The sequence below is a fragment of the Hoplias malabaricus genome, chromosome 15, assembly GCF_029633855.1.
Source record: "Hoplias malabaricus isolate fHopMal1 chromosome 15, fHopMal1.hap1, whole genome shotgun sequence".
In the NCBI taxonomy this organism is placed as follows: domain Eukaryota; kingdom Metazoa; phylum Chordata; class Actinopteri; order Characiformes; family Erythrinidae; genus Hoplias; species Hoplias malabaricus.
The window spans coordinates 10470277-10480985 of record NC_089814.1 but is presented as its reverse complement, the minus strand read 5'-3'; the positions used below and the strand labels follow the sequence as shown (position 1 = coordinate 10480985).

At 41.9% G+C, this 10709-nt stretch overlaps 1 protein-coding gene across 1 annotated transcript in view; it reads right to left on the bottom strand.

The window, feature by feature from the left end:
• Positions 1–6046: 6046 nt before the first annotated feature.
• Positions 6047–10709, bottom strand: part of mmp17a (matrix metallopeptidase 17a) — a 78503-nt gene continuing 73840 nt past the window's right edge. The window contains exon 10 of the mRNA XM_066645942.1: positions 6047–8523. Within this exon, the coding sequence (XP_066502039.1) occupies positions 8198–8523 (326 nt within the window). The 3' untranslated portion in view covers positions 6047–8197. The remainder of the gene's footprint in view (positions 8524–10709) is intronic.

The window sequence follows — 10709 nt, the reverse complement described above, 5'->3', positions numbered from 1 at the left end:
TAGACAGCCATTATGACTTGGGAATAAGGCTTAATCTAAAGTGCCAACAGTGTGTTATTATACATCTTGAATAATATTAAAGAAAAAAAAAATTTCTGGAGCCACCACATCTGAATCTAAATTCACATGCTCAATATCAAGTGCTGCCAAGAGTGGTGTAAAGCCCCACAACATCAGGCCGTGGAGCAGTGGAACTGTGGAGTGATAGATATCTATGCAATATCTCTAGGAGGAGTTGGAATGTCATCTGTGATCCAAAATGAATCATCCTCTATCAGTTTCTGACCCCAGTAATGCTCTTGTGGCTGAATGCCATCAAAGCTGACACTGATTGAGTGGACACTGTGTTGAAAGTATGGATTCTTGGCTGGGGGGGAGAAAAAAAATAAAAAATAAAAACACCCACCATCATCCTAGTTCATTAATTTTCCCTCATATTCTTTTTGTTCTTTTGACATCACATAAAAGGTAGAAATGCAGGCGCAGTGCTATACAGAATGTTAATGGTATATAGGCTATGCAGAATTTATTACATAACTCACCATGCTTTTAATCGTATAATTGAATTTTGGAATGACAATGAGATGAAACCCATAGCGAAGTAATGTATTTTGGACAGCGAAGGGTTAAGCCTGCCGGATCATTTTTATGCCTGAGCTCATGCTCTATAGGACATTCTTCTCCATGTTGGGGTTTATGGGTCAGAGTGAGCTGATGTATTCAGCCTGTCAAAAGTTTGGTGGACTTTTTTTTTCCCCAAAGAAACATATCACAGCTTGCTTGATTTTCTGTGTCACTTTACAACTAAGTAACACAAAGATAGGATTATAGACCTAATGTTCTGTATGTATTTTGGAGCACTTGGCTTCCAAATATCTTCCTTTGAAGAAAATGAATAAAATTCATTGTGTACAATTGAAACAGAAGATGCTTCTGTGTTTATTTGAATTGCACATTGTTCCCCCCACCCACACAGCGTAAACGCTAGTATCACTGAGTATACTGGAATAAATTGGATTGTGAAAAGTGGAAAATGCAACCACATTCCAACCCATTTTTTTGGGTTTGTGGAAATATATCACTGCATAAAAAAAAAAAAACTAAGTGTAATCCTTCTGAAAAGAATAGAAGCTGCACTAGAATTCAGAGTAAATCTTTTAGCTCTCTTAGAAATAGAATTGGTTATACATATACTTTACATCTCAGTAGCAATCAGTAACACACACACACACACACACACTGCCTACCTGCGCAGAGACCTGGTCTTGAAAAGGCACATGGAGGGAGAGAAGGAAGGAGAGAGAAGGCTTTGGATGAAGCCAGAGGGTAAATCAAAATAAAAATAAAAATCAAAAAATGAACACTGGCAGGCGGCACGGTGGCGCAGCAGGGAGTGTCGCAGTCACACAGTTCCAGGGACCTGGAGATTGTGGATTCGATTCCCGCTCCGGGTGACTGTCTGTGAGGAGTGTGGTGTGTTCTCCCTGTGTCCGCGTGGGTTTCCTCTGGGTGCTCCGGTTTCCCCCCACAGTCCAAAAACACACATTGGTAGGTGGATTGGCGACTCAAAAGTGTGAGTGTGTGAGTGAATGTATGAGTGTGTGTGTTGCCCTGTGAAGGACTGGTGCCCCCTCCAGGGTGTATTCCTGCCTTGCGCCCAATGATTCCAGGTATACTCTGGACCCACCGCGACCCTGAACTGGATAAGGGTTACAGATAATGAATGAATGAAAATGAACACTGGTGTATTTTTTTGGGTGTTTTCTTACATGTAAATGAGACATGACATAGGTGGATGATGTTGGAAGGTAAGGTGTTGTGCTCCTCTGTCTGTGTGACTTGTCAAGCTCTGTGCACCTTCATGTTTTAGGGGAGCGGATTTGGAATGAGAAAAAAACTGGCTTACACTTTGGTCTTTTCAAAATCACCTACTCCAGCTTTATCCCTGCCCAATAAACCCAAGAACATTTAAAACCAAACTGTTCAATAGAGAAGGACATGGTCATTCTTTCTGGAGAGAAATCCAGTTTGCTGAGAAATCTACTGTCCACTGACAAAGCAAACAATCTCATTTGGATAGAAAATCCCAGCAGTGTTAAATGGTGCTGAATGGTGTCCTTCAGTGGATCAAATAGGGGTTTGGTGGGGAGGTGGAGAATATTTGGATGTGGAATGCTATAACTGTCAAGCCTTCGTCCTGTCAAGTCTGTTGTCCCCGGTCATGTGCTCTTTTTAGCACATGGCTATGTTTGTTTATGTTCGAGTCTCCGCCTTTGTTCCGCCTCTTAGTCCGTGTCATGTGTTAACCCGTCCTCCTTGTTATCTGTCCAGGTGTGTCTCGTTTGTGTCAGCATTTAAGCCCTCTTGTCTCACGTCCTGTTTGTCGTTCATTTCACTTCTCACTTCTCTTTGTAATGTTTGTTTCTTATTCCTAGTCGTGCCGTTTCCTTTCTTAGTCATGTCGTGTTGTTTCTTTGTTTCGTATGGTTTGTTGTTTGGCTCTTTCATAGTCAAGTCATGTTGTTTCGTCTCCCAGTCCTGTAATGTTGTTTCCTGTGTAGCGTGAATTTGTTTAGTTAAATCCTTTATTAAAATAAACTCTACGTGTTCTAGCAAGTGCGTCCGCTTCCGTCAGTCCGCCCAGTGATCCGTGACAATAACTAGAGAAAAGTGTTCTTTTTAATCATGAGTGGTGAGACTGACAGCTTTCAGAGTGAGGGGGACAAAAGCATTGCAGCAAAATCAGCAACATTGAGTCTGAGCTTCTCAGCTCCATCAGAGGTCATCAGATGTTTATCAGAAGCTGTCAGACAGGCTGTGAACAGTATCAGCCACCTGCCAGTAAGATCAGTACCAGCTGGGGCTAGCTCTATATAAATATCTTAAGAAATATATGCAGCTGCTTTGGGACCCCTTGTCACCAGGAGGCTAACTTACAACTTTTTATATTACCAATATGATGTGTAAGGTGCTCAAGTGAGGGGGGAAAGTGGTTAGTCATATTATTTCTTACGCCTCTTAAGCAAAGTCCTGTTCAAACATGATGTGTACTTTCTCAGCTCATATCTGTGTTGCCCCTGCTACAACAATGAGAATGTACCTGACCTACAGCCTAGTCAACTCTTCTGCTGTGGTAAGACCCTGGCCCAGCACAGTTACAGGTAGCTAAAGGCTTGTGGGCCAGACAAACGTCCCCACCATGGTCAAATTTGTTTACAGGCCAGTGGCCTAGTCCAATCCAGTTCCTGGCTCTGGGCCGGTCAAATCAATTACTGCAGAAAGTCCTCAAATAATGGCTGTCAACTCTGCCACCATGGTGAGAATCTCTCCAGATTGTGGCTTAACAACTTAGCCAGTATGCCCATTGTCTACAAACTGAGAAAATCCCAAGCTTACAGCCCAGTCAAATTCCAGCAACACTGTTAAAAGTGACAAAGCTAATGTTTAGCTAACTATATAAATACATCTCCTCAGGGCAGGGCTTGAAATGATTTAAACCCTTTACAGTCTGGAGGAGTGCACAGGCAGATAGATGACCCCCCAAAATCTCACTTATGGTCCCTTAAAGGCTAGAACCCTCTTTGGTACCAGCATAGCTTCGTTTGGCATGGCATGCAGGAGCAAAACAGGAAGCTGAAGGCCTGCAGGGGAATGGATTGGTTATGGCTGAACCATCTGGAGAATCCCCTGCTGATGTCTCCGCGCGTTGTAGCATCAGGACTTGGAGCAAGAGCACAACTCTAGCCCCCGCTGCTTTTAGCATGAAAATCGAGGACTTGCAGTCAAATACAGTAGTGCAGAAGTTTGGTTGCATTAGAGGCTTTGATGATTTACAGAGTTAAAATAACTAGATATTAATTAAAGTATTAACAACAGTTGAACAGTAAAAAAAATTGAATTTAAACTCATCCAGACAAATCAGTTCGACAGTGACACACTATTATGATGGTATGTTGATATTGGTAAAATAAACTAATATAATTCAGTCACATATAACATAAAATTATAAATAAATAAATACATAAATAAATATATTCTGCTCAAAACAATGAAAGGAACACTAAAATAACACATCCCAGATCTCAATAAATAAAATATCTTTATTTATTACATAGTGGAATGCGTTGAGAACAAAATAACATAAACATGATCAATGTACATCAAAGTTATTATCCCATGGAGGTCTGGATTTGGAACCATACTCAAAATAAAAGTGGAAAATCAAATTACAGGCTGATCCAACGGCAGGTGTTCTCCTGAGGGATCTCCTCCCAGACCTGGATAAAAGCATCAGTCAACTCCTGGACAGTCTGTGGTGCAACGTGGCGTTGGTAGATGGAAAAAAACAAGACGTCCCAGATGTGCTCGATTAGATTCAGGGGCCAGTCCATAGCATCAATGCCTTCATCATGCAGGAACTGCTGACACCACGCATCAGAAGGAACCCAGGGTCCACTGCACCAGCATAAGGTCTCACAACGGGTCTGAGAATCTCATCCTGGTACCTAATGGCAGTCAGGGTACCTCTGGCTAGCACATGGAGGCCCTCCAAATTAAAGCCTCCTCACACCATAACTGACCCACTGCCAAACCGGTCATGCTGGAGGATGTTGCAGACAGCAAAAGGAGAAGGTAGTGGTCCTGCTGCTGGGTTGTTGCCTTCCTATAGCCCCCACCACTTCTCCTGGTATCTCCTCCATGCTCTGGACCCTGTGCTGATAGGCACAGCTAACCTTCTTACCACAGCTCGCATTGATGTGCCATCCTGGATGAGCTGCACTACCTGAGCAACTTCTGTGGGTTGTAGACACCACCTCATGCTGCCTCTAGGTGTGAGATCACTGACAAAATGCAGAAGTGACCAAAAACATCAGCCAGAAAGGATGAGAACAGAGATGGTCTGCAGAACCACTCCTTTATAGGGGTTGTCTTGCTATTTGCCTCTCATTTCTTCCTGTTGTCTGTTCCATTTGCACAACAGCAAGTGAAATTGATTCACAATCAGTGTTGCTTCCTCACTGGACAGGTTGATTTCACACGTGTGATTGACTTTCTTCACTGTAAAGGAAGTGTAGCTCATTTTCACACAGAAAATCTATGAAACATTTCAGGGGTGTCCAAAATTTTGCATTCGACTATGTGTGTCATAAAGGATTTGGAGGAGCCACGATGACTGGCTTAGCTTTGAAATTCAGCAGGACCTTTAATATTTGACTGGCAATTAGAGCCATGTTGATGGACTTTATCTAATTCTGCTCTTGGATCTCTCGATTCACTCGTTTCTGCTTGAGCTGGGAGTGTGAGAAAGAGCACAAGCCCATTCTTGGCTCCGTGGAAGCTAGAGGAACGTGATCGGCCTTCCTACCGACTGGCAGTGCTGCTCTGTGGGCAGCTCTCACCTCTTTGTCATGCAAGTTAATTAGGAGCACTGGAGTATATCATGGAGAATATTGCTGCTCTAAGCAGAAGATGCTTAGAAGAGAAATTTCCGGAAAATAAAAAGAGGCCCCCATTGGTGTGAGTTGATGTGAATCTGTAGGCAACGTGCATACCAGCAAAGGCATAAAATACACCAGTGCGCGCACACACACACACACCGCCCACTGCTCGCTTTCGTCCATGTCCCTTATACCAGGCGAAAGAGGAGGCCCGTTACCAAGGCGACAGATAGTTTCCATACCTATTGTCAGATATGTATTCCGCATGTGCCGCCACCCCACAAGGAGCAGTGCTTCATCACTGACTGCCCTTGAAGCAGCACATAGAAAACAAGGTGCTGGGCTCTTGGGAAAAGAAGCTTTCTCACTTTCAGCCTTATACAGGCTACACGATAACAAGTTTTGATTGTTGCCATTTATTATCCTTTGGCTATCAGCTGCCAGCAGCTGACGGCACCTGTAGTAATAGTTTGAATCACATATATTTTTTAAAAAAGGACGAACAGAAAAGCACCACACAATCAGTCGGTATCACGTTAACTTCTCTCTTTTTTCTTTATTTTCCTACAAAAATACTTCCCCCATAAAAAAGGACAGTTTTGGAATTTACATTTTTTTTGCAACTGCCATGGAAACCTTTCACCTTAAATATATCTGTATTTATATATATATTGTATATATGTAAATATTTGAAGCAATTGTAACAAGTCTGTGTATGAGGTGAGCAAACCCTCAGCAAGCCCCTAATGCCTGACTCAGGCATCTTTCTCTTGGCCACTCACTACAGGTAAGATTACAAAAAAATTCTTCCTGCCAGGGCAGAGATTGAGTTACAAAGACCGGAACCACATATTTAGAGAAAATATTTAGATTCCCCTCGTAAACAAAGTTGAAAAAGAAAGAAAAAATATTCTAGATGTGGTAACCAAAGCATTGTGAATCCAAGATCCAAGATGCATGCCCTCCATGTCTTAGCGCCAAAATATTGTTTCTTACAAAAATACATGATTCATAAATTAATATCAGTAAATATACACTGTAAAAAATGAAAAGTAAGCCCAACTTGAAATGATCAGATAATTGACAGGATTTTTCTGAGTTAACTTGAGGATACGAGAATTCACCAAATTCGCATTTTCCATTTCACAATCCCATCGGCCACTCCCTCCTTGTGGCCTCTGACTTACATATGGCTGTGGCAACACTGGGGATAAAAGTCACAAGTTCTGAACAGTAAGCATGTGGAGAAGGGCTTTTATATTAATATATATGAGTAAACAGCTGTCAGCACAGTCACAGTGTTCATGCTTATTGAGGTAATGAGTGTTTTATATTTATGTGTTCCAGCCTCATGACTGAGGCCAAACCCTTCACAAAACAAGCAGAAAATGACCCTCCACTGAGTGAAAGGTCAGAAGACTCGATACAAGAGCAGTTGAGGATCCAAAACTCAAACATAATCGGCCCCAGAGCAGGTTAGGCTTGCAGCTTAAGTTACCATGGTGATATTCAACAGTGATCCAATGCTAGGAGCAGTAATTCCACGGTTAGGTCAAACTAAGCCTAAGGTCAGATGGCAAACCGCAAATCCAGCTCTGTGAGTCAGATCCCTCATAGTTAGCCCGTTGCTTTTAGAATTACAACATAATCATTCAATGTGAATCTGAAGGATGCCACAGCCCTCCATAAGTGAAAGGCAAGGAGGAGGAAATTCTCAGTGGGATGGTGTAAAGAAAAAAGTATCAGCCTGTTGGGAAAACAGAGTAAACCTACATATTTTACACTGAAAGCTAAATGTTTGATGGCACTAAGTGGAGTTAACTCAAGAAAAGCTGTGAAATTAGCTCAATTTTCATTGCTTACAATGTAATGTTGGTAAAAGTGGAGGCCCTGTTTAGATATAGAGACAGGGGGAGAGTTGTGTTATGGGATGAGTAGAAGGACAGAGTAAGGAGTGAAAGTCAATGATCCCAGAGAATAAAGGCCTGGGTCAGTGGTGATGGACACTGAGTGATTGGGTAGTTAAAGCACTTGAAGTGATGAGTGTGATGAGAAGTCACTGATGCATGGTGTTTCATGATGCCTCTCACTTCTACCATGCAGACAGCCCTTTACCTCCTGAGCTTCTGAACTATTACTACTATCACTAACATCGTTATCATCGTTATTAAACAGCTGCAAATAACTTTTTAAATGGTATGTTCAAGGTATGAGAAAAGTATATTATATTCCACACGCAAAAAAGTGCTTGAAATGAACCTGTTTTGAGGCACATTAAATCATTTCATTACACAACAATGATGGTAATAATAATAATAACACTGTGGGGTATGCAAACACTTTGGCACCTCTGGTCATATGACATATTTGGTTGATTTTCTAATTGTCAATAAGTTCATATTAAGTACAAACTCAATGAATGGAAAGATAGAAAATCACTTAACTTGCACTTACAAAATCAACAAAACATCATTTGACCAAGAGAGTCCACACCTTAGCATACATCTGAAATAATAAAAATAATAATAATAATAATAATAAACACTTTCAATTTTAGTAAAATCAAGCAAAATAACAAACAAAAAAGCAGAACACTAAGCTGTGTAAGCCAGTACATACTTCACTGACTGAAGTATTCATTTCCCTTCAGGCCAGTGGCAAGTGTCCTTCTCGATGCTGTCTGAGCCCACAGGCCACTGTGTGTCCAGTCTCTCGTTGTAAGTGTCTTTGCAAACCAGAGGCCTGTGGTGCGGCCCTCATCAGAGCGATACAAGAGAGAGCGTCCATGCCAGTGTCCAGAGAGGTGCCAGTGTCCATCCCCGTAAGAGCTGTATTCGTGGGCCAGCGGGCGAACCCGAGTCTGAAGTGCAAGAGCAAACCTCAAACCCATTCTCTGCTCGGTCAACATGGTGCTGACCAGGCAGTCGGATACCAGTCACATTACTCTGAGTCTCTGGTGAATCTGACTGCATGTCTGCACAAACCAACCAGTCTTTACCTATAGAGCGAGGATACCCAGTTTCTACCTCCATGTCACTGCCTGCCACTCGCCAGTACTCTTTCCCCTTAAAGAAATACGAGGCACCTGCAAAGACAAAGGAAAACCGTTAATTAATTAATTAATTAATTGTCTGTATTCTATGATACAGTTAAGGGTCACAGTCAAAGGTAAACCAATGCAATCAATTTAGATGCAGTTTAGAACACATTATACAGTTCACAACTTTGGAATAACCACATTTACACGTTTATAAAAGAGATGTTTACAAGTCACTTTATGCATGCCAGAGTCTAGAGTGAGTGCGAGTCTGAGTCACTGGGATGTAATGTCACAGTTGAGTCCACAGGTTGTTAACGAATCACTGGGTTGTAAAGCAGAGTAGAGTCATGGGATGCAAGGGGTGTGAGTCTTGTGTGTCGATTCACAAATCACTGGGATGTGAGTGGGAATATAGTAAATGGGATATCAGTCTGAGTTGAGTCTGGAGTCTGTCAGTTCATGAATCACCAAGATGTGATTCACTGAAGAATCACTGGGCTGCAACTCTAAGTATAGTCACAGGGATGTGAGTCTGAATCTAGTCAGAGTCTGTTGATTCAAAGGATGAAGTAGAGTAGATTCACTAGTAGCCCATGTCCACCAATGGAGAACTGGTTGTGAACCTTTGGCATATATTTACCAATAGAAACATGTTCCAGAACACGAAAGGTTTGCTCCCAGCTGGAATCATAGAATAGTATATAATTCAGCATGAACCGTGACGAATGTCTGTATAAAAATGAATAAACATGACTCTGACACTGTATCTGTTTATCTATGGCTCTGGCATCGTCCTGGTTAAATCAGACAGTCCTGGTTAAATTTGTTGGATAACATCAAGGTTCAAGAATCCTGAGTAGAACCAGTTCATTTGGTTGAAAGGGCTATGGGATCTGAGCTTGAGTGCATTGGTGATGTTTGCTCTAAAGTCCCTTTAATGGTGGTTTGTTGCCTTAAATGCTGATGTAGACAAATCTTGCTGCTGTACAGAGCAGCATGAGGTACACATTGACAGCAACAGGGTGAATGCAGCTTGAGTCATTCAGGATGAGCGGCAGGGGAGCACCATCAAAGATCACATATACGATAAAGCTCTGTGACTTCTCTGTTGTGTGACTCAGAGCAAGCATCTATCCGTACCTTCCTGCAAACAGACAGTGCATCACAGGTGAATGAATAGGAGTCCATGTTGTATCCTGTGTCCCAAGATCAGAAGTCTGAGTTCAGATTTTATTGATTTTCTTTCAGTAAAATAACGTTACAATATTGCAAGTCTTCAGACCGTACGTCTAAAAGTCAAGTCCTCATTTCTGGTTCAACTCCTCTAATGCTGTAAAGCTTTTAATCAGAATAGTTGTAATAACCAGCAGACTTATGGTGCGGGAAGTTCACCAGAAACTTAAGCAGCAAAACAGGTTTGATGAAGGCTAGTATTTTATGGAGCGTTTTGCGGCATTACCCTTCAGTTGAATGACAGCTCGAAATCATATAGCCATGAAGTGCAGGAGTTAGCACTGCAGCTAACGGGATGGAAGTGTGGCAGGTTTTGAGCACTTTCTGTCACTATCCAGCGCTTTAGTACCTTTTCCCACTTAGTTTTTTTATTGCCAATCTTTCTGAGACATGGTGTTACCAAGAGTGGACAGTTTTTTGACAGATTAACTTGACTCGGTGTTCAAGTTTTCTCAAGCAATATCCTTCTGAATGTTTCAACAAACTTTTTAGCCAGTTATGTTTGGATTGTTTTTGTCATATAGCTTTCTCTATATGAACACATTATGACCAAAACAATGTGGATACCAGTTCTTCCAAGATGAAGAGGATTGGATCTTCTCGTATAACAGGAAATGGGGAGGGGCTGTGAAGAATCAACGCTGCCTGCTCCCTCAAGACCCACATTTGAGGTGCCCTTGGACAATATTCCTAACCCCCAATTGCTCCCTAGGTGCAGGTATGGCTACCTGTTGCTCCAGGTGTGTGTGTGCTCACTGCCATGGATTGGTTACATGCAGATTACTGTTTTATTGGACTGCCGTGCAATGACAAAAATAAATAAATAAATAAAAAACTTCAACAACAAAAGCATTAGTGAGGTTGGATGATTAGGTCTGGATCACATACAACACTACACCTCATACCGAATGTATGGCGATTACACACAGTGGGTGCACCTTAAAATAGATGGAGTTACTACTTACAAAGGGTGTCTGCAACAACCCTGAGTTTGTGTA